This window comes from Misgurnus anguillicaudatus, chromosome 21, assembly GCF_027580225.2.
Source record: "Misgurnus anguillicaudatus chromosome 21, ASM2758022v2, whole genome shotgun sequence".
NCBI lineage: Eukaryota > Metazoa > Chordata > Actinopteri > Cypriniformes > Cobitidae > Misgurnus > Misgurnus anguillicaudatus.
This window is the reverse complement of record NC_073357.2, coordinates 25,451,817-25,476,666: the sequence shown is the minus strand read 5'-3', so window position 1 is coordinate 25,476,666 and position 24,850 is coordinate 25,451,817. Positions and strand designations below refer to the sequence as shown.

Here is a 24,850-nt window from a genome sequence, read left to right as displayed (position 1 = left end):
ATGGATTAACTGGTGCTCGCAATGAATATAGCTGGAATGGCGTAAGGAAATAAAGGAATAAGAACTTACTTCAACCAGTTGCACCTTTAAAAAAAGTCAAATATGTACCACAGGTGTCACTGGGGCAGTACCCGTTAAAAAGGTTCTAACATGTTCCTTTAGGTACAGATATTTTGTACTAAAATGTATCTTTGAGCTACAAATATGAACTCTTTAGGTGCAAAGCTGTACTTTTTGAAAGGGTACAGCCCCAAATGGTTCGTATTTACACACCCTCCAAAGATGTTTTCTAATCTTCTTTTCTCAAAATTTCAAAAACTTTTAAAGAGAGGTTAGAGGAGGATTCATGTTCCAGTTAACTCCAACAAACAACATGAAGTACTTTAATAGAAAGTTAAGTGACATAATAAATAATCTATATGATCTATAATATATATTTCTATCTAAGCACCCCACTTTCACAACTAATTATTTAAGCATTAAAAATAAAATAAGAGTTTTTGTGCTCTGAGACTAAATTTTGAAGGACATTGATACATCTCTAAATGTTTTGGTCGATAAATGCATTTAAAATATTTAGTCTATTCTTTCTATTCTGGAAATAGGATTGGCTATACACTGTAAAAAATTGGATTAACTAAAAAAATTACTGCAAAAAGTTCATTTGAAAAACCTACATTTTTTTAGGTTTTACCAATTGAAGTAATTTGCAGTCATTTTTTAAATAAAGGGGGAATGTACCATTTGATATGCCCTGACCCAACTATATGTTTGAATAAGAAAAACTACAGCAAATAATACACTCATTTCAGACTGAAATTCTGTATACTTTGGGGCAAAAAAGACCGTTCTACACTTTTTTCCACAGGTCTCATGTTCATAATCCAGAGAGTCTTGGTGAACCAGTTTGTGTTGTGGGTGTTTCTTTCCACAAGTGCCAAGAAGAACTTTCAGTTAGCGTGATGCTGAGAAAAGATGCTTATCACGGGCAATTCAAATAGCTGTGAAACAAGGTCATATGGGTGGAATGCAAGTGCGGGCCCTTGTTTATGCAAGTGGATGTTTGTCTTGGTGCTTGTGCTTCACCAAAATGCTGTTACATTCCCTTACAGCTGCATGCATGGCCAGCGGAGCTGGTGTTCCACAGCCGACACAGTCCATTAAGGGTAGACACAAGCATCCTTTTGTCGCCTTAAAGGAAGGCACCAGAATGTACAGCATGCTTATAACCCAAACAAACATAGTTTTACAATAATGTTTTATATGTTATTTACATTTATGCCTAGTTTATGTTTTTATAGTGTATTATTGTAATAAGCATAAGCTTTGACTAAATATAAGTTATTTACTGTGATTCATGAATTTGACTAAAAGTTGATCACCAGTGATGTCATTTATTATCATTTTCAATACTTCAATTTACAAAACAACTTGTCGATACAGTGAGGCTAATAAGTCTATTAGCACGCACGCACGCACGCACACACACACACACACACACACACACACACACACACACACGCGCGCACGCACGCACACGCACGCACGCGCGCACATAGAAGAGTGGTGTTTGTGTTACTTGATATGTTTTCTCCACCTTTACTGCAATGTTAAAACCATTATTGTCTTATCAGATGCAGCAAAACGTTGGAACCTGATTTAACCCTCACGTTGAATATTTTAAGGAACATCAAGAATGAGAAAGTTCCACTTCAAATACAGATAAAAAGATTTATTGTGAATGTAAAAAAGTAGTCAAACACAAAGTATGACACGTGGAGATAAAGAACATGACATATCTCTCTGTCATCAAAACAAACAAAAAAGCATAACAGCAAAACATGTCCCAATAGTTTACATACTTTTATTTTGTTGATTTAAAACGCAAACAAAACAATCTTGTAAAAATCAAGCTTAAATTTAAAATCAGTGATAATCTTTGTGATTATGCGGAGTGGAGTGTGTATTTATAGACTTGAATATACGCTGATAACTGCAAACCTCCATCAGATCACAAAGGAGTAGAAATGGTTCGGTTGCAGTACTTCTGATACAGCCTCTTGGAGTCACCATTTAAATCTGTGTACAAGGTCAAATGTGTTATTTTTAAAGAATTTAAAAGTGCTTTTCCAAATGAATGCATACAATTTTCAAGCCTCTCAAATGAACTTACAAGTTTTGCGGTTATTGCAAATACACTGCACAATTTCAGCCCAAGTTGTATGGGGTCTCCGTACACATTGTAGACCTTTCCTAGGATGGACTAGAAAGAGATTTTGATTTAAAATTAATTTTTCCCAATTTTTAATTCTAAAAAAATTTAATTAGATAATTTTGAGCTGCACCATATGTGACCAAGGACCACAAAACCAGTCATAATTTTTTTTTTAAATTGAGATACATCATTCGAAAGCCGAATTAATATGTTTTGTGTGGTTTGGGACAATATTAGATACAACTATTTAAAAAATCTGGAATCTGAGGGTACAAAAATCGAAATATTAAGAAAATCGCCTTTAAAGTTATCCAAAAGGAAGTCCTTAGCAAGACATATTTCTAATGATATTATATATATATATTTATTGTAGGGAATTTACAAAATATATTCATGAAACATGATATCCTAATGATTTTTGTCATAAAAAAACTATAATTTTGACCAATACAATTAAGTATTGTGGGCTATTGCTAAGATATACCATGCGACTTATGGTTTTGTGGTGCAAAGTCACTTGTTACTTAGACATTTTGGGGCGGTTTCCCGGACAGGGATTAGACTAGATTAGTAATGTTTTTAGTAAGCCATGTTTGTTCAAATTAGTTATATGTAAGGTCTAGTCCTGGTTTAAGATAATCCCTGTCAGGGAACCCCCCCATAGTTTTTAACAATATGCCTAATATTAATTTCTTACTTTTGCAACCACATGTGGCTTGTCCATTTCCAGATCCTCTTTGTGAACAGACTGCAACAGCAATAAAGAGAAACTAAATTGAGATGATACACATGGATCAAAACCGATGTCAAAAAACCCACAACAACCCCAATACTTTACATTGCATCATCAATATAACTCATGTACCCAAACTGTAATGCTAAAAACTTTCCCCTCATGACTCTACAGTTTTAAATTGAGCTTTCAATGGTGTAATCATGGTTAACAGAAAGCCTTGCATAAAAATTACCTGGGCTGTTGCACAAAAGTGTGGTCAGAATCACCAGGACAAAAACCAGATAGATTGTTTTCGACATTTTACAAATACTCCTCGTACTGAGAACGTGAGATTTGTGCCTCCTTTTATTCTCCTGGTTAATGATTACACCCCCTTGCCCAGGATCTGAACTATGCATGAGGGGTTGCATTAAGTTTTCAAAATCAACAATCTTGAATAAGTCTTAACATGTTCTTGTGAATACCTTGACCCTACCTGAATGAGATATTGCTTGTTTACCTGTAGTTTACAAAAAAACATTCAAGTAAAAACAGGTTCAATCTGATAAACGTGATCCTGTGGGTCAGGTAACACTCACAGTTTTGAATTACTAAATTGGTAGGTACAATAACAAAAAAATCCAGCTAAGACCAGTATAAGCAAGCTGGTTTAAGCTGGTCCTCCCAGCTTGGCAAAGCTGGTCAAGCTTGTGGGTCAGCTGGTCTTCCAACCTGATCAGCTAAGTTCAGCTAGATCAGCTGAAAAGGTAACCAAAACACAGCTAGACCAGCTTAAAAAGTGACCAAAACACAGCTAGACCAGCTTAAAAAGTGACCAAAAAACAGCTAGACCAGCTTGGTAGACCAGCTTATGCTGGTCTTAGCTGGATTTTTAGGGCTGATGGAGTGGTATTAAGTTTACTGGTTTATTGAGCATTGAAAGAGCACCTTTTCTTGATATGTTCGGCATGTCAGACCCTGTCATTATAGGGTTGCTGTGATTTCACAAGTCACAAGTAAGATGTGATCCTGGATCAAAATATTTTTGTTTGTCCTAGATCAACGCTTTAATCAGAAAAAAAACAAAATTACCTCTAATTTAAACCCTTATCATTTTTTACCCCTTAGATTAGTGTGAAATAATAGTTTGAGAAGAATTTTTTTAAATCCCCGGGGTGGGCAACGTTGGTCCTGGAGTGCCGATGTCCTGCAGAGCCCTCCAGAACCAACTTTGCCTACCCAATCCTAAATATAAATCGAACAATCTGTCAATTCCTCAAGAAAACAGCGTGAGGCGCACTTTACATTTATTTTAGACAGAAATCTTTTGGATTTGTTTATTGCGAAATTATGGCAGAGCAGCATGTAAATTTTAACCCTCTGGGGTCCGACCATTTTGGAACACTGGCAGAGGTTCTGACATGCTCTTAAATTTGGTCTTTTTTCAGTTGCTTTAAAACATATTAATGGATAATATCACATAACACTGTATTCAGCACAAACTGTGCTACAATAATATGTAAGTAAAATGTATGTACATGTTTATATTTTTAAGTAAATGATGTTTATGCGTGGTTAGTAAAAAAAGAAAAGTTGCTGAAATGGACCACAGGAAATTAATGTAATATTTCAATTTTAATAAAAAACACAGGATCATCCTTATCTATATTTTTGTGCTTCATAGGGGGTCCCACAATGCTTATAGGAGGTCCGGGGCCACCCCAGACCCCCTCAATTTGAACACTAAAGATGCTGCTGATTGTGAAAAGAAAGCCAAATTCACGGGATAAGCTTGATGTTTCACCATATAAACTCAAACATAACAGTCAATTAATAATTGCCGTGTATTAAAACTCACTGCAGGGGGACAGTTGGGACATTTTAAACATATGCATGAAAAACTTAAAAACTTCTATTTCATGTACAAACACTCGACTGACTTTTCCACTGTACTGTACATGTATTGCATGCCTCTGTGCTTTTATAGTTGCGCAACGAAAGACACGTCAACTCAGAGCAACAACACAAAACATTTTCAGGCCACTTCTTCATTTCATCCTCCCGCTGGGTATACATATACATAGTAAACATATACCATAACTGTTTTTAAACATATTTTGTGCGTTCTCTCACGTCTCACACACAATAAAGGAAATGCGTCACATCATATACTTCCGCGTTTGAAAATAAGGTGGATACTGTAAAGTGAATTCCCTGCACGTGAGTAACATTACTCACAACACTGGCATTAGTAACACTGTGGTGAAGAAACAATTAAGTACAGGAACAAGTGAGATATTCCCGCTTCAGGTTTCTAAATTAGCCATCATTGAGAGTTGAACACAACACCCATTATTGTTTCTTAAAACCGGATCCTCAAACTTTTTATTTGCCTTTTTTATTTAATATATATATATATATTAATATGATTAATACGCGATTAATCGCATACAAAATAAAAGTGTATTTAAAAAACATGTGTATATATTTATATATTTTATATAAATACAAAAATTCTGAAATCTATATATGTATGTGAGTGTGTTTAAATATATATAATAATTAGACACAGCACACACAAATATATTATGTGAAAATCAACTTTTAATTTGTATGCGATTAATCGCGATTAATCTTTGCCCGGCACATCATGGAGGGGTCTGAAATTGTCATCATAGGTGCATGTCCACTGTGAGAGATATAATCTAAATAAAAAAATCCAGAAATCACGATATATGATTTTTTAACTATTTATTTGTATGATACAGCTGTAAATAAGTATTTGAACACCTCTATCAGCTAGAATTCTGATACCCTCAAAGACCTGTTAATCTGCCTTTAAAATGTCCACCTCCACTCCATTTATTATCCTAGATGCACCTGTTTGATGTCGTTAGCTGCATAAAGACACCTGTCCACCCCATACAATCAGTAAGAATCCATCTACTAACATTGCCAAGACCAAAGAGCTGTCCAAAGACACTAGAGACAAAATTGTACACCTCCACAAGGCTGGAAAGGGGTACGGGGAAATTGCCAAGCAGCTTGGGGAAAAAGGTCCACTGTTGGAGCAATCATTAGAAAATGTAAGAAGCTAAACATGACTGTCAATCTCCTTCGGACTGGGGCTCCATGCAAGATCTCACCTCGTGGGGTCTCAATGATCCTAAGAAAGGTGAGAAATCAGCCCAGAACTACACGGGAGGAGCTGGTCAATGACCTGAAAAGAGCTGGGACCACCGTTTCCATGGTTACTGTTGGTAATACACTAAGACGTCATGGATTGAAATCATGCATGACACGGAAGGTTCCCCTGCTTAATCCAGCACATGTCCAGGCCTGTCTTAAGTTTGCCAATGACCATTTGAATGATCCAGTGGAGTCATGGGAGAAAGTCATGTGGTCACGTGTTTGGAGGAAGAAGAATGATGAGTACCATCCCAAGAACACCATCCTTACTGTGAAGCATGGGGTGGTAGCATCATGCTTTGGGGGTGTTTTTCTGCACATGGGACATGGCGATTGCACTGTATTAAGGAGAGGATGACCGGGGCCATGTATTGCGAGATTTTGGGGAACAACCTCCTTCCCTCAGAGCATTGAAGATGGGTATACATTGAAAAAAAAAAAAAATATATATATATATATATATATAAAACCTTGATATGCTTCTTATATATATATTCCCCTCAGATATATTGTGATGTCACCTGTTACAATAAATATTATTGTGTAGGCCAGGGATCTCCAACCTTTTTGTGTGCAAAGGCAATACAATTGATTAAACAATCTGGATGGCAACTTTTTTATTTTTCAGTCTACTTAAAACTTTTTTCTTTTACTTTTTGATTTTATTTTACTTGTTGATATGGTTTATAATTATTTAAATTCCGTGCTGGCAACCATTGGAGACCATGGGTGTGGCCTAAATATAATTAAAACGAATAATAAAAAAATCATTGAATTAGGAAACTGAAACTTTCTATAGATGAACTTGGTTAGGGTTAGGGTTAAGCAATTCAAGTTTATGAGGCTTTTCGCTGTTCTGCATTATGGCAAGCAACGTTACAGTAATATTAGTAGGCGAATGAAAAAGACAAAAACTACACTGAACTTTTGCTCTTTAGGCATGTTATATGCACATCAGCGCGTGTGCAGTGTGGGTTCTCACGAGAATGTAGGCGGTTGGTGAGCCCACACGATGTGGGTGAACCGTCAATAAATGATTGACAGTACCCACGGGCTCAGCTCGGCTCACGCTGCATTCGTGTTGCAGAGATCGGGGCCCTCCCTCGCAGTGACGCATACAGAAACAACCAAGGAAATCCCCAAGTGAGAGTTACGACAGACTCCGCCGTAAGATAGTGGGCAACTTCCGACTCGCGAGAAGCGCAACGCAACGCGCCGAAAGCAGCGGATCAATCGACATATATAAACGAAATAAACGCGAACAGTGACCACTTTCCTGACAAATATAAGGTAAGCCTGTCGTTGTTTTGATATGTAAGGTTTAGAAGTGTTTATGTGATGTTTCCTATACAAGGTAAATCGAAAGCTGCGTTGTTGTAAATACATTAGCCAATCTGGTGCGTGTTTTTGTTGTGTATGTTTATAAAATAACATATATATCATCCGGATACGAAACGCGTGTTTATGTCAGGTGTAAAGCAGGGCATAGTGCCATACAATTGCTGAAATTACAGTCCATGTCCGGTGATATATTATATAGCCTATTTATAACTATATTTTCGTGTGTGGTTTCGGGTATCGCTTAATTTGCGTTGTTTTACCCTCCCCAGGTATCGTAAACAATCGTTTTACAGTAATTTCTTGGTGGATTACCAAAGAATCGTCGACTTCGCGGAAGCGCTCAGCCAACCACAGACTCGTGGTCGTCGTTTATGAGTACATCTACCAAAGTACAAGAAGAAGACATGTACGGAATGGCAGGAATGCCCGATCTTATGCCACCGTCAGGTGCACTGCAGCCCAGTCCCGTAATCCCGTACGATCACGGACAGGCGGAGAGAAACGCCGCGCCACGGAGAATACAGCGTGCCCCTAAACTCGGACAGATCGGGCGGTCTTCCAGAGTGGGTGTGCAGTCGCCTGGTTGTTATTTTTAAAATCAACCTCTCGATGCTAATAAGCACTAATGTGTGTTCTATTTGACAGTGGTTATTGATGACGAGGACCTTGATGACATCATAAACAACAACAGAAGTTTCCCAGCGTCACAGAGAGTGTCACCTGTGGTCTAATAATGCATGACTGACTGTGCCAAAGCTGTAAGAGGCCAACACACAACAAACCAGGCCCACTCTCTCATTTTCTCACTTTCCTCTTCACTGCTTTTGAGATTTTTACTGCTTCAAGGTGAAAGAGTACAGTGGACTTCACTCATTGTACTCTTTATGCTTGCCCATCACTTATTTGGTGCACCGAATGATGTCTGGGTTCCTCTGATCAGGACATTTCTTGCGGTGGAGATTCTGATGATCTCTAATTTGACAGGGCTATATATTTATTAAACTTGCACTTTACTACAGAAAACAATGCTAACCTTAGCACGTTGGATTACTCATCTCCCAAAGAGGACATTTTTCTGCGAAACTCTGTTAATGTGTAACACATTGTGCGGTGTGACCTACGGTAACCTTGGTAACTGGGGTCTACTTTGACATATATGTCATATGCAATCAGATGACATCAGTAATTGTTAAAAAAAATTTTGCTCAATGTTTTAATGAGTCTGTTGCCTTGAAAAAGTGCTGTCTGTGACTGAGATGAACAATCAAATGTTCTGCAATGATGATCGGACAGTGCGACGCTTTAAAAATTGTTGTTGTTTAGATGTTTTGCATGGAAAAAATATTTTTTTTGTAAATTGTGGGGAGTGCACGGGCTGGGAGTATTAAACGATTAGCTTTATGCTGAAGCTCGGTGTTTGTTTAAATTGCATTTGGATGAGGGTGGTTGTTTAACACACGTCAGGCATTTTTTCAAACAGGAGGAGAGGACACCGGTTAGGTACAAAGCAAGCAAACTTTATTCCAGAGAGGAAGCCAGAATATGTGTAAACAATATTTGCATACACGTGTGTGTGTGTGTGTGTGTGTGTGTGTGTGTGCATATATATACTATACTATACAGAAAACTAACACTGCCATTATCAAGATATTTAAAAAAAATTAACGTAAGGTATAAATAGTATGTTACATATTAATCAAACTAAAACAAGAGTTTAATATAATGGACAGAGTTTTCCTACGATAATAAAATGCTTAATTTGACAATATTAATCACATAATGAAAAGAAACATATATGCTGTGTTAATAAAGTTATATTCTGGATGCACAGAGGATAATTATCTAAAACAAATATTGAGTATTCCTCCATTTTAAAAAACATTTTCTTGGCCTGTTGGTTATAGTGCTCCCTAGTGGGCACTTTAGAAACACCAGGCTGTCTGGCTATCTGAATTTCTTATTTTACCAAGAGAAAATAACCTCGTGTTTCATTGAAACACTGATGTCTCCACAGTCCCTTAATGTCTCTCCAATCTAAAACAACACAACATGCTCAGTCCATTCATTTGCTGAAGAAATCCTTCACCCTAATGAAACTGCTCTCCTTTTTCCAGCGAGGGGCAGTCTTGTTCACACATACTCCTTGTTGCCGTTGGTTGACCGTGCAGGATTGCTTTTAGGATACTTTGACACTTGTTTACTTCGAGGGCAAGAGGCAGCCAACATAGCTCCCCCAAGTACGTCGAGAAATGAGCCGCCCCATGCAATGAAGATGGCTGCTCCGAACTCAAACCTAATTAAATACAAATTAAAAACAACATGTGAGAGAGATTACATAACAACATGGCACATAAAGCATCATGTATGAGTGTAATTGATGCAAGTTCTGAAGAACTATTTCACAACATTTTGGATGTCTCTCACACCCAATTAAACTAACTTGATAGATTGCTCTGGGTGTGCCAGATAAACTAAAGCATCCAAAATGTGTAATTTTGGGGTGGCTCCAGGAACGTGGTTGGGAAACAGTGTTCCAGAAATTGTGCAAAGAGAAAATGTGTGGTTCTCACTTGGTGTTCACTGGGGTAAAGGGGTTGTAAAATGCTCGGATCACGTTGTGGGCAAACCATGAGCAGGCGACGATTGCACAAAGAGCTGCAGGAACAAAACAGAGGTTGTTTTTAAAATTTCTTCAAAGCATTGCAAAGTTTCATAATTGTCTATATATTTTTATTACACTCTAAATGCTTGATTCTGATTGGCCATGGTATGCTACCCAGGTGAAAAAGTAGTACACTTACAGAGTGTACTTAAAGTGCTCTATTTTTGCACACTAATTTGGTACTTAAAGGAATAGTCTACTCATTTTCAATATTAAAATATGTTATTACCTTAACTAAGAATTGTTGATACATCCCTCTATCATCTGTGTGCGTGCACGTAAGCGCTGGAGCGCGCTGCAACGCTTCGATAGCATTTAGCTTAGCCCCATTCATTCAATGGTACCATTTAGAGATAAAGTTAGAAGTGACCAAACACATCAACGTTTTTCCTATTTAAGACGAGTAGTTATACGAGCAAGTTTGGTGGTACAAAACAAAACGCAGCGCTTTTCTAAGCGGATTCAAAAGAGGAACTACACTGTATGGCGCAACAGCACTTTTGGGAGTACCTCGACTCGCCTGAAAAGTCCGCTCCCCTTCTCCCTCTCATAATGGGATAGGGAGGGTGTTACTGCGCTGAGTCGAAGTACTTCCAAAAGTGCCACCACGCCATAAAACATAGCTCCTCTTCCAAATCCGCCCAGAAAAGCGCTACGTTTTAGTTTTTTTTTCCACCAAACTTGCTCGTATAACTACTCGTCTTAAATAGGAAAAACGTTGATGTGTTTGGTCACTTCTAACTCTATCTCTAAATGGTACCATTGAATGAATGGGGCTAAGCTAAATGCTATCGAAGCGTTGCAGCGCGCTCCAGCGCTTACGTGCACGCACACAGATGATAGAGGGATGTATCAACAATTCTTAGTTAAGGTAATAACATATTTTAATATTGAAAATGAGTAGACTATTCCTTTAATATACTAAAAATTCATCTTGTTAAGATGTTCTTAAGATTATTGTACTTATTTGTGCTATTTTGAGACACCATGAATATGAACTAAAATGCACTTTTAACATGCTATCTCTGTATTAAAAATGTATTTAGTTAGCACTTGTATTAAACTTGAACTCAACTTTCACAAAGATTGGTTCAAGTTTACTACAAGTGGTACCAAAGTACATTTTTAAATACATTTTAGCACATTTTGGTTCATGTGTATGGTGTCTCAAAATAGCACAGTGAAGGACACTTAAATGTTCTTAAAGGAACACGTCCATATTTTGGGAATTTAGCTTATTCACTGTATCCCCCTGAGTTAGATTAGCCCATACATACCTTTCTCATCTCCGTGCGTGCTATAACTCTGTCCGACGCAGCCCCCGCTAGCTTAGCTTAGCACAAAGACTGGAAGTAAATGGCTTCAGCTAGCGTGCTGCTCCCAATTGGTGACAAAATTGCTCAAACATTTGTGTGTTGTGATTTGTATAGTAACTACAAATAACAAGGTCATATGAGACACAGCCATCTTTAACAGTACACACACTGGGAACTATATTCTCAGAAGGTGAAGCACTGCTACTGGGCCGAGTGATTTGCTCGCAGCACCCGAGAAGCCCCCTGGTTAGGAGCAGAGAGTTCGGTCAGAGTTGTGCAAATCACTCCGCCCATGTAGCAGTGCTTCGCCTTCTGAGAATATAGTTCCCAGTATATACTGTTAAAAGATCACTGTGTCTCATATGACCTTGTTATTTGTACACGGTGTGACTATACAAATCACAACACATAAATAGGAAAATGTTTGGGTTATTTTGTCACTTATTTGGAGCAGTGTGCTAGCTGGAGCCATTCACTTCCAGACTTTGTGCTAAGCTAAGCTAGCGGGGGCTGCGTCAGACAGAGTTACAGCACGCACGGAGATGAGAAAGGTATGTATGGAGTTATCTAACTCTGGGGGATATGGTGAATAAGCTAAATTCCCAAAATGTGGGCGTGTTCCTTTAAGATTATCTCAAGAAGTACTAAAGAATAATTTTTTGTATATTAAGTACAACATTAGTGCGCAAAAAAAGAGAACTTTGGAAGTGAACTTCTTTTTTACCTGGGTATTCTGAAATAATAACCGTCTGAAACTAACACCACACGGTAGTCTGGATGCTGCAAATCATTTTGCCAGGTACAGTTTAATATTATACAAAAATTAAATATAAATATGTCTTTTAATAACATTATTTGTACAAATGATTTAACCAAATAGTGTGTTCGTGAAATTTGAACGTTTTGTTTTATCTCAAAACCAAAAGTAAACGGGTTTTCCCCATGGATGGTCTTTCTAATCAATATTTAATGTTCCTTAACTTTGAATAAGGGGAATCATTTACAGGCAGGTGGATTTAACACAAAATAAGCCCCTTCAATGTGATATCACACTATCTGGGCATATTTTTGCGATAACAACCTGCTGCCTATACATTATTATCCCATAGCAGCCTTTACTTTCTAAATGTGAACTTCAAGTAAGACTGTAGTTTTTTTAACTCTTCACATTCTTTTCTTCTTGCAGAATATAATCTTATGTTTTAAAACCTTTGGGGGCGGTTTCCCAAACAGGGTTTAGTATAATCCAGGACTAGGCCTTAGTTACATTTAAGAAGTTTTTACAAACAAACCTTGATACAAAACGATGCCACTGATATATGTTAAAATACATCAGAAAGGTTTTTTAAATTATAGGTATAGTTCACCCAAAAATGAAAATTCTGTCATCATTTACTCACTCTCATGTTGTTACAAACCCGCATAAATGTTCTTGAGACACTGAAGAAAGATATTTTGAGAAATGTTTGTAACCAAACCGTTCATGGACCCCATTCTCTTCCATAATAGGAAAAAGTAATACTTTGTAAGTAAATGGGGTCCACATGTGGTTAGAAACATTTCTCTAAATATTTCCCTTTTTGTTCATCAAAACAAAGAAATGTATACAGGTTTGTAACAACATAAGGGTGAGTAAATGGTGACAGAACATAGATGCACATTTTTTGGACTTGAAGGACGTGGACCCCTTAACTTACATTTGATTAACTGAAAGATCTAAAACATTTTCTAAAATAACTGAAAATGTGTTCTTCTGAAAAATGATGGACATATGCATCTCGGAGGCGAGTAAATCATGGGTTTAATAAAATTTTTGGCCAAACTATCCCGTATTTATTTTATTTTTAAAGTTATACAGTATATTGAAGTCCCACAAAAGTCTGTTTTATTTCTCTCACACACTCACTCACCTCCCACTAGCAGTATGATGCCCCCTGTCATGGCCGTTCGAGACTTGCGAACTTTATCATCAGCTCCACAAGTGGTGCACTTCATCCCCATGCAGGCAACACCCAGTCCAGCAATGGACACAATAATACCCACAATCATTAGTGCGCGGGTAGCCTGAAGATCACCTGACAGAGAAGGATTGAGAAGAAAGACACATCTTATTATACTACTGTTGTGTTCGCATTTCTACATACTGTACTGTAGGTCCCACATTCAGGAATTTGTTTAAACAGCAACAGGAATAGCAATGCTAACCGAGCTCACTGATAATCCATTGTCTGTACACTGTAATTCAAAGAAGGCAATAAAGCTGAGAAAACAAAAAGAGAGCCAGAGCCCATTCCAACCAGAACCAGTCTGTGCCAGTTCATTCCTGTACACGTGCACACAAAACCCACCATGAGAAAAAGAAAGTGTGAAGGGTGGGTGCAGGCTTTAGTGAAGTGGAGGAATTATTTCTCTCCTTTATTCATTAAAACACAACAAGGCATCTCTTGCCAGGCATAGAAACCAGTCAGCTGTGGAATGTACAGGGACACCCTACATAATTCAACCTGCTGTCAGGTGCAGTTCCAGCTGGTTTAAACTAGAAGTTTCCCGCAGTTTTCTCAGAAATCGGCAAAGAAGTTCTGCATAGCAAACACACAGCAAGTGAACCATGAGACTTAAATCACATTTTCAAAGTTTTGGAAGCCATTTGCTTTTATAAACCATGTGCATGATTAAGGCCTCATAGCATCATTTTTGGGAAACCCCAGAATGTTTTTATGACACCCCTTCGATTTATCAACCACTGCTGTTACTGTAATGGTTGGGTGTGTTAACAGTAATACTTTGGCAGGTAGATAGAAACAATAGGATACTTTCTTCTATGCTGCTGTCACCATGACTACCTATCTTGCTTCGTTACATTACAGGCATACTGTAGATTCAAGGTCCTATTGAGAAGGCCAAAATCTATTTATATTAAAGACAGACAGGCTGGCAATGGCACCAGTGTTGTTAACAAGACAGTCAAAATGTTTAGCCATGTTGTCAATATAACAAAATTAAACAATTATAGATGTCAGTATTTGATGTGAACTACCTGGCTACAGTTTTGATAAAGTTTATTATAAATTAAAAAGGCTCCACCTTTTTAATTTAAACAATATGAAGTTACACATTAGTGCACATGAAATATTGATTGCTTTTAACCTTTTTTAAAATAATTTTGTTCTGTAAAGAAATTAAAACAGCATTGTGATACAAAGCCTACAGTGCAAATAAAAATAACAAGATTGGAAAGGTTCTGTAAACACACTGTCAAAGTTATATTCTGTTTTGGTTTTGTTATGTCTTCCCATTTCCTCAGTTTCCATTGTGTTAATTAGTCCTGCACCTATTTCTGTTCTGCCTGATTATGTTCCCCTGTGTATTATTTACTGTAAGCCCTGTTCTCCTAAAGTCCTTGTCCGGTATATATACGTGTTATTTACCCCTCACTGTAAAAAAATCTGTAGAAATTACAGTATTACTGGCAGCTGTTTTTACAGAATAAAGCTAAAATATAAACCTTGTGCAAAGCATTCTGGGAACCAAAATCTGAAGGAAAAAAGACTTCCCAGAATGCTTTGCATGAGGCTGATATTTTTTATAATTTTGGTTATTTCCCTATGGCATTTGAGAACTGGAAAAGTCAGATCTATTCTATTCTATTCTATTCTATTCTATTCTATTCTATTCTATTCTATTCTATTCTATTCTATTCTATTCTATTCTATTCTATTCTATTCTATTCTATTCTATTCTATTCGCTTGTTAAGTCATGACATAAGGAATACTGTTTCCGGGTCCAAGCCTCCACTTATTTTAATAAAGGATATTTTGTAAACAGCTGTTTGTGAGTAGCCTGGTTCCGCCCTCCTACGTGCTTCCGCTTAATTTTCATTTCGCTTCAGTACTATGTCTGGGACTGTTGTGTAGAGTTTTGTTTTCTCCTGCAACAGAGGGGGGTGGCCAAGAACGATGACGTTGAGGTCGTGCGTCAGTTTGAGTTGTAGTTCAGTAATGGCAGCGGAGAAAGACGTGAGAAAAGCTATTTGTTCCGTTGTTGCAAAACTGCCGAATATACAGAAGTTAAAGCCAGAGCAAGAACAATGTTTGCTAAGTTTTGTTGGTCTGATCATTCGGACTTGTTGTTTCCGGCCAGTTTCGGCGCATGATATACGTCACGACCACACGTTAGCGATTGACTATGGCAGATCCTGAGTGACTCTGGGCAGATCCAATAGTTTTAAACTTCAACAAAGGGCCCTCCTTAACGGAAGTAACGCTTTGCAACAAGGGCGTAGGTTTGATTCTGGCATAGAGACAGAGCGCAGCGCGTCACAACCTGAAAACCACGCCCACCGGGGGGGAAAGCAATCCAACAGTCTCCATTGACTTTGTATTGCAAAAGGCCGCCTCCTTGTCATTTCTGGCTTATAACAAAAAACTGAATAATGCCTAAAAGCTGCTTTGGGACAATATGTACAGCTAACAAGCCAAAGAACACAGAAATAAGTTTTTATAAGCTGTCGAGCCGTAAAACCCAGTCTTTAAGGAGAATAAAGTGGATCGCCGATTACGTTTCCCCCTATTGGACGCAGTTTTACTAATAGGAGTACTATGAAAAGTTGCCTGTTTCCATTTCTGTGTCTAAACGCTCGTTTTTTGAAGTCGACAGCTTATAAAAAATTATTTATTTATTTTTTTGGCTTGTTAGATGTACACCTTGTCACACAGCAGCTTTTAGGTATTATTTTTGTTTTTAAGTTTAATCTGTAAATAAGTTTTTATAAGCTGTCGACCCCAAAAAACGAGCGTTTAAAGACACAAAAATGGATACAGGCAACTTTTCATAGTACTTCTATTAGTAGAACTGCGTCCACTAGGGGGAAACGTAGTCGGCGATCCACTTTATTCTCCTTAAAGGCTGGGTTTTACGGCTCGACAGCTTATAAAAACTTATTTCTGGGTTCTTTGGCTTGTTAGCTGTACATATTGTCACACAGCAGCTTTTAGGCATTATTCAGTTTTTTGTTATAAGCCAGAAATGACAAGGAGGCGGCTTCTCGCAATACAAAGTCAATGGAGACGGTTGGATTGATTTCCCCCCCCCGGTGGGCGTGGTTTTCAAATTTGCATAACGGCGCTCTGTCTCTATTGGTGGGGACATAAATAAAATGGTTGCATTGCAAAAACTGTTTATCACTGTTTACTTGACATAAACAACAGACAACTCAGTATGCACTTTACTCAGTGACATCTGACTCACCACCACCGGTGCCATCACAAATTTAATGTACTATAATAAACAATTCGTTATGTCCTAGAGCCTAATAAACAGTAACTGTTTAAGTCTTTGTCAAAAAAAGAAAATCACATTGTAACATATATCCAAATTTATTTTATAAGATTGAAGAATATGCAATTAATATTTAATTCTTAATTTAATTTTGCCAAAAAAAATCCCAGTGTTGAAGGAGGTATGTATATCATGCTGTTTCCTGAACAACGTTTATTAACGTTTCTGTAGTTCACATTAAATCTTCTTTTCATTAACAGACAGTAAATCAGTGTGAAAAAAATAGTTTAAGTTTAAAATGCAACCTTACATTATGTCTACATCTGTGCAAGTAATGTATTCAGCAATCATGACATGAATTTATGTTTTTACCATGTTGGGGTTATTTTCTTTCATGGATTAGGGACCCCCTAAATAACCTTGCCACCCCATTTATAAAAGGTTGACACAAGTTTGCAACTCCTCAGGTTAACATGGGATTGTCGTGTATTGGTGAAAACACTGTCCTTGAATAATTATGTGACACAACTTTTTTTTGTGCATGAAGCAGTTACAGTGGGTATAATAATACTTTCTTCCTCACTTACCTGTAGCCCGAATAATCACGCGCGTCTTGTTGAGAACTTTGGCGCGTTGTACAAAGTGAAACCATCCTATCACACGTAGCGAGTAAAAAGAAGCCCATCAGAAAGTGATGTGAGTTAGAGAGGCGGGACTCAAGAAATGCCAATCCAATCATATTAGCAATGTGAGTTAGAGAGGCGGGACTAAAGAAATGCAAAGCCAATCATATTAGCGATGTGAGTTACGGAGGCGGGCATTGCAGAGAACGAAAGCTGTTAACCGTTTGTGTACCACATAGAGCGTTATTTTTACAGATCTGGATCTCAAAAGATTCCTAATCTCATTTAAATGATTCCTGAAAAAAAATATAATAAGTAAAAAATAGAAAACACAAGAATAAGGCGGACATCAGTGGTTATAAATACAGATTAATTGTTTGGTCGAAATTGTTGCTAGGGACAATTCAGTCTTCCCTGAATATTGGTAAGGACATGTCCCTAGCGTCCCACCCTAAATCTACGCCCATGCTTTGCAATGGGGCATGGCCAGACTCTCTGTACAAATTAAATAAATGTACGAGAGTCTGGTTGGAACAGGCTAATTTATGAGCACTATTCATTCAAATCACACATTTAAAGCAACACTAAAGAGTTTTTGCTCTTTGCTCCCCCTACAGGTTAGAAGCGTAATTGTCCATTACCACTGTCGTAAATACTGCAGCATAGCTGGCTCTGATTGGATTGTAGGTCTGCCGTAAAGCAAGTTTTTGTAGTTTTCACTCGAACTACCCGACAGTTGACAGTTCTTTAGTGTGGTTTTGGCCAATAGAGGGCTGCAAAGCGAATGTGAAAGTGCGGTTCACCCTGTTTCAAGTGGATGAATGACTGAAACTATTTGGAAACGTTATTTTAAGGAAAAAAAAACTCTTTGGTGTTGCTTTAAGTGAACATTTTATGAACTCGCATTGTACACTGCAGTCTTCAAGCTCATGGAATCACAGACACTCATTTTTTAATAATTCATAGGATTATTAAAGCATATGAGTGTAAAATAGGGTGATTTTTGTAATTTCCCTACACTGTTGGACTTTTTATTGTATATATGCAGTAACAGTTACTGTAACTGCCCCATTACAGTACCATAAGTGTACATGTTTTTTTACAGTATGATGCCTTTACCGCAGTTCCATTTTACAGTATAATACCCTTACTGTAACCTAGTTTAAAAAAAGTAATTGCCTTGAAGAGGAATCAAACCCAGGTCGCCCATGTCGTAGATCCGTAACACTACCACAGTGACACAGAGTCACTTAATAAAACTTACTCGCTTTACCCCCCTAAGTAGCCTCTTCTGTCACTCTCCCGACACTCCAAGGAGCAAAATCTTTGCGCCACTAGTGTTTTGAAGTCTTGAGGTCAAATTCAAATCTGACGGTCAAGCATTTATCCATAAACCTTTCTTGTTTCTATCTACAATTCTCAATAAATTATTTACACTGCTGAAAAACAATTCACATTTTGAAATTTGCTTCACTGCTAAAAGTATAACAAATAAAATGTATTTCATTTCATAGATATATTTTATTTTTCCATTTTATTTGCTTTTATAACACTGTTTTATTCAGTACAGTAGCACTACTGCTGTTGTTTTACAGCAGTCTACCGCAAATTAAAAAAATACAGTAAATCACTGTAAATTAAATGTTAATACCCATAATGCAATGCACATTACAGTAATGAACTGGAAAAGAAAATGATGGTATTTTACTGGGCATTTTGTGTTAAGTAACTGTAGAAATTACAGTTAAGTATAACAGTGATGGTATTTTATGTTTTTGAGAACGGATTTGAGATCTTCTGGACCCAGAAGTGGTGCATGACATCAGACCTAACAAGCGGATTCTATTCTATTCTGTCCTTTTCTATTCTATTCTATTCTATTCTATTCTATTCTATTTTATTCTATTCTATTCTATTCTATTCTATTCTATTCTAGATAACTGTTTGATCATTGTTTGATCTAGCACATCACATATTCTATAGAGAAAAACAATTACAAAAGTCTAAAAGAAATCTTTCTATGGAAAACATGTTTTACAGATTATGACAAAAGGGCCAATCATTCTTCAATTAGTGACTTATACAATTAACTACTTCGGATGTTTTGAGGTGTAAAACTATTTATTGTAAAGCCAATATAATGTATTTTGATGAAAATTAAGATTCTGAAAATGTAGGAAACAGCAGACAATGGTATCAACGTCAGTCAAAAACAATGGGAATTTGCTTAATTAAACTGATGTTTTGAAAATGTAATTTGTGATCTTAGAAATGCTCCAAATAGAGAAAAAAATGTAATATGAAACTTCACTGAAATGATTACCATAATTATATTTACATGCAATTAAATGTATATATTTACATAATTTAAAAATATATTTACATTGGTTTTTCATAATATTTAATTTCTTATTTCTGTGACTGGTACTTACATGTGGCATGACATGCTGCAAAATTTTTCATTGAATTCAAATGTATTTCATTATTTCTACATGCTGGGCCAATTCCAAACTGCGTTTTTGCGCCCTTGAGGGCACTTCGGGAAGGGCACGTCGCATAAACAGTTCTCCAGATAAAGAGAAAATGACGTTGTTTTTCATAGCTCTATTGTATTTAATCGGCCACAATATGAGACATAACTGCGCAACTCCCTCCAAAGTTTACACAGTAAGAACTTTGATCTGTGAAGTAAATAGAACTTATATGGATGAGCACTTCCAAATGGAATTCGCCCCATATTTCATATTTTTAATTTTTTCATTTCTCTTTATTTTTCTCTTTATTGTTTCAAAATAGCTTATAAGAAATTAAACGAAGTAGCCTATAGAAAAAGGAAAATTATGAGTTTTTTAATAATATAATTTAATAAACTAAGTACTAGAAAAACAAAATCAAAGCCATAACTGGCAACTCAAGCTTATTTTGGAAGTTTTTTCCAAAAAATAAAAAATAATAAAAAAATAAAAAATATATTATAAGGTGTGCTGCAACTCGAGTCTGTCATAACATTGATTTTTTATATAGATATAAAAATACATATTTAGATTATATATTACTTTAGATTATAAAAACGTTATCACAAAGTGATACATTACATACAAAGAAAGTTGATGTGGAGGTTTAATACTCACTGTCTAACTGTAAGATGGAGTCGTAGATTTTACATTGAAGCTGGCCCGTGCTCTGAAAAGCGCACGACATCCACAGTCCCTGGTACGTGGCGACAGCTGTGATAATACTGTCACCTACATACGCGGACATCTTCCACTGCGGCAGGACGGTGCCCACGATGAGTCCAATGACGCCAACCAGAGAGAGACAAAATCCAAGCAATTGAACGCCCGAGTTTGCCATTATTTAAGCTGTATGGCAATCTGAGCATCAACTGTTTAAAAAGTTAAAAGTTTATGGATGTCGAGACACCGAGATGCCCGCGCTCTTGTTCCAGACTCCAAATCGCGCACCTGTTACTCCCTGTGAATCGTCTCCTAAAACTTTCTGTGAAGCCTAAAACTTTCAGCAGCCTATTTCAACCTCGCCAGAAATGCTAGTGGCATTCGAGGCGTAAAACAGTTGCTGATGAGACGTCTCCAGGGAAGAAGGCGCATAACGGTTTGCGCAAGACGTCGTGCCCTGCCTCACTGTGAGATTGTGACGTCACACCGAATAGAATCACTTGCATCCATTCACTAAAGTTTTAAACAAAACACCAGTTACACATAGATAGACAGATAGACAGACAGACAGACAGACAGATAGATAGATAGATAGATAGATAGATAGATAGATAGATAGATAGATAGATAGATAGATAGATAGATAGATAGATAGATAGATAGATAGATAGATAGATAGATAGATTCAATTCGAACATTTTAAATTTATAAACAATAATATATTTATATACTAAATATATTTATATGGTCTTGGCATGCACATTATCTGTTGCCTCAGTTTAATTCAGAGTACTCATTTGGTTTGGTGTATTTTGAGCATGACCATCCCTCAATTAGCACCAAAATCAATCAAAAATCCTCACTTTATGCTTATCCTCTCTCAGTGGATGAACTGAATGAAATCTGCTGTTATACAGAGACCATTATTCACTAGATTTTAAGAACTTCTTTGGCACTTTTATCAGGAGGAAAAGTATAATAGAATGCAGTGGTTGGCCGTCAGGGCCAGCAAAGACTTCTGGCCTATCTGAATCACTGATTTATATTGTTATATATTTTTCCATGAATGTGTATTAAATTAATCCCATAAGGCCCATAAGGTTATCTTTATTTCATAGTGTTTCTCTTGGTTGCTTTCAGTAGTGTATATTTACGAGAAAGAAAGAAATCTGCCTTAAGGCCTTCAGAACAAGCAGTGTCGGCACCTTCAGCTTAAGATGAGTGGCGAAGAAATCATTGCATTAACCAATCAGATTTCGAGTTGGCATCACCGGGGCCTACTAGAAGGCTTACAATGATGTCAGCATTTTCACGTCATTTGATTGGATTGACTCCCAGCAGCTTCAAACATACCGGGAAAAAATCCCGCCAGCGTTCTCCAGCTTAACGTAAAGTCACGGAACACTATTCGATCTGTCCCCGCTAAAAACAGAACTGACTGTAATGTATGCCATGATTGATTTTGAATGCATAAATCTTGTTGAAATCCTTGATTTCCTTCAGCAGAAAATCTGTGTGAGAGCATGCGACAGCTGTATGTGTTGACATGTTTGGCGGTGACTATTCATAATCTCCTTCAGTCTAATGGACATTCTCAGCCCTACAACGAATTAAAACTTATGTCAGAAATACTACTGGACAGTCTGAACTTTTAGCATTAGCATCTATGGCGTATGCATAAACAATGCATATTATTTAGTAACCAAATAATATTTGTAAATTTTGTGAATATAACAGTCCGCCACTGATAGAATGGGATAAAATAATAACAGGGATTATAAGCTCAGCTATAAACTCAGTAAAAGCTTTTGTTTCAATTTAGAGAGTTCAACAACATCAAGCATTTTAATGTACAACAAACACTGACATGTGTATACATGAGAAATAAAGCTTATTCACAGCCTCATTGTCAGAGTTTGCCATCATCCCAGACAGAATTTAGCCAAAGAGGCAGTGCACTGCCGGCATTAGGTCATGTCGTGACATTTTTGGACAGTGATTGCCTGATTCCTAGATTTTGAGAGGTCCATCATTCATTCATCATCAGCTTACCTGAGCTGACTGCACAGCAGGCGGGCCAGAATGACCGCCAGGCCACCGGGAAATGTCCAGGTGCTCCAGATGGCAAGTGCGCTCCTGCTTTCGACTGGCTCTTCATTAAAGAGACTATGTGATCAGGATGGTGACTTTTCTATCACATGTGCAACAACTTGAATGACGTTTTTTATGTGTTGTGGTCAGGGCTTTGAACCAAATTTTTTTCCCAGTTGGTTCGTTCCGAACAGAAACAGTATTTTAACGTTTCCTGTTTTTGGTTCAACCCTAAAATTGACATTCCTGAACCAGTTAGAACAACAAAAAAATAAAGTTCTCGGTTACTAACGTTCAATGTCAGCTGTGGGACATACAAATAAGTAGGCTGGTCATTAGGACATTGAACTTAATTTATAAGTCTACATAATTTTCCTTAAATCTTGTCATTCTGACATGTCTACATTTGTTGAGTGCATTTGAAAAAACACACACACACACACACAGACTGAGGACGAATTCCAAATGGCGCTTCGGGAAGAAGATGCATCATAAACAGTCGCTCCACATAAAGTGAAAATTACGTTGTTTTTCAGTTCTTTATTCGCCAAATATATTTTAATGGACTACAGTATGAGACACAGTAGCGCAACTCTCTCTCAAGTTTATACATCAAGAGTTCTGATCTCTGAAGGGCATAGGGATAGTCATGTTTGATTGGAGTTGGACCAGACAAATTCAAACGCATTCAAAACGCACAGAAAATTGCTAATTTTAGCGCCTTTTTGTGGTTAAATTGTTTAAAATCACCTAAGTGTTAACATTTGCAAGCCTTTGAAACACATGCAAATAATCAACTTTTACCCTATTAAAATTTGCGTATTAATACGCGAATCGCATGCGAGCTGAACTGTGGGTGGTGATCTGTACAGATCAACTGCGATCCGTTACACCACTAATTAGTATAAAAAAAAATCTTGAGATACTTGGTAGCCTACAGTATTAACCTCTTATGATTGAGCATTAGAGACTTGGGCTACTTGCTGGTGGCAAGCTTCTCATTTCTCTGATGAGTCAACGACGACCGGAAGTGAAGTCATATTGTACAGAAATCTTGTCAAAGAATGAAAAAAATAACGGTATGAACCGGTTACCATTATTTTTGAAAGTTTTTGGTTTTCTTTCTGTTCCTTGCAAAACATCAAAAGTTTCTGGTTTTCGTTCCGTGAACCGGTTCAAAGCCTTGGTTGTGGTACAAGTGGCAATGAGCACAACTGTGCCTTCTTTTACACGAGGACACATGTGTCACGTCAAGCCATTTCATCAGGTGACCTCTGCACTTCCTTTGTGGTCCAGGGAGGGTGAAAAATCCTGGAACACTGTCAACTATTGTCCCCATTGCAGAAACAATACCGGAAAATAGCCCTAACCTTACCGAAAGTGGGCGGAAGCAATAATCAAAGAGGAAATTATTTTCTATGTAGAACATGTTTATGTCTGATATCATGGTGAAATAGTATTTGTACTCTCATTGTACTCTATGTGAACTTTGCTTCAAGGGTGTAAGGCTTGAAGAAAATGAGAATGTTACTGAACAAAGCATTTCTCACGCTTTTACAGTGTATTGTAAGTACAGGAGAGGAAAATGTGCATAGGATGGAGGGGAGGAACTTTAAGAACATCATGAAATTAGCACACAGAACCCTCATCACCCCTGGCAACTTGATTTATCCGTCACCCTATTGGATGGATTCGGAGCACTGGGCCAAATAGCTTTGATATACAAAAGAAACTTTCTTTCTTTTTTAACTTTTTCAGAGCTTCTGTCCCCACCTAGTTCCAGTAAACAGACATTTGTTCTAGAGGCCTGAACTGCTGACGATCCTCAGGAGAGGGGGCAGACAGAACTAAATCATCCCAAAGAAGAACAGAAACCCCCTTCATGTCTTCTGGCTGGCTCCAGGCTTTCTGAAGTTTACAGACAGAGTGAAAGAACAGTGATTAAAGCGATGTTATCCTCCTTAGAAGACTATTGAACCGTTAGCAATAAAACACACAGGCCTTTAGTAGTAGTGACTCTCCTAATGATGGTTTCATTTCTCTTTCTCTTATTAAGCAACTATGTGCCCTCGCAGAAATGTACACAGACAGGCCAAACTGGAGTTTCATGTTTATGTCACCTACTGATAGAAAGTTTATTTTCATGTTACAATTCTGGTCCACAATTCATAATAGATTTCCCAACAGTCAAGGACACCAAAAACTACTTGTAGTAATGGTTTGAGATTACAGGCATCCGTTCAT

At 37.4% G+C, this 24,850-nt stretch overlaps 3 protein-coding genes across 3 annotated transcripts; 1 reads left to right on the top strand and 2 right to left on the bottom strand.

Moving 5' to 3' along the window:
• Positions 1-1,717: 1,717 nt before the first annotated feature.
• LOC129439872 (uncharacterized) lies at positions 1,718-3,317 on the bottom strand. Its single transcript, XM_073859897.1, has 4 exons — positions 3,184-3,317; positions 2,913-2,963; positions 2,174-2,263; positions 1,718-2,079 (listed from the first exon to the last, which is right to left on the bottom strand). The coding sequence occupies exons 1-4, from the start codon at positions 3,248-3,250 to the stop codon at positions 2,012-2,014; spliced, it is 276 nt and encodes a 91-aa protein (XP_073715998.1). The 5' UTR covers positions 3,251-3,317; the 3' UTR covers positions 1,718-2,011.
• A 3,854-nt stretch (positions 3,318-7,171) lies between these two features.
• On the top strand, positions 7,172-8,868 carry LOC141353346 (uncharacterized). The gene is made up of 3 exons (XM_073859898.1): positions 7,172-7,409; positions 7,730-8,027; positions 8,106-8,868. The coding sequence occupies exons 2-3, from the start codon at positions 7,832-7,834 to the stop codon at positions 8,189-8,191; spliced, it is 282 nt and encodes a 93-aa protein (XP_073715999.1). The 5' UTR covers positions 7,172-7,409; positions 7,730-7,831; the 3' UTR covers positions 8,192-8,868.
• On the bottom strand, positions 8,660-20,961 carry cldn7a (claudin 7a). Its single transcript, XM_055198724.2, has 4 exons — positions 20,471-20,961; positions 13,349-13,513; positions 10,031-10,115; positions 8,660-9,753 (listed from the first exon to the last, which is right to left on the bottom strand). The coding sequence occupies exons 1-4, from the start codon at positions 20,691-20,693 to the stop codon at positions 9,591-9,593; spliced, it is 636 nt and encodes a 211-aa protein (XP_055054699.1). The 5' UTR covers positions 20,694-20,961; the 3' UTR covers positions 8,660-9,590.
• Between the last annotated feature and the right edge of the window lie 3,889 nt (positions 20,962-24,850).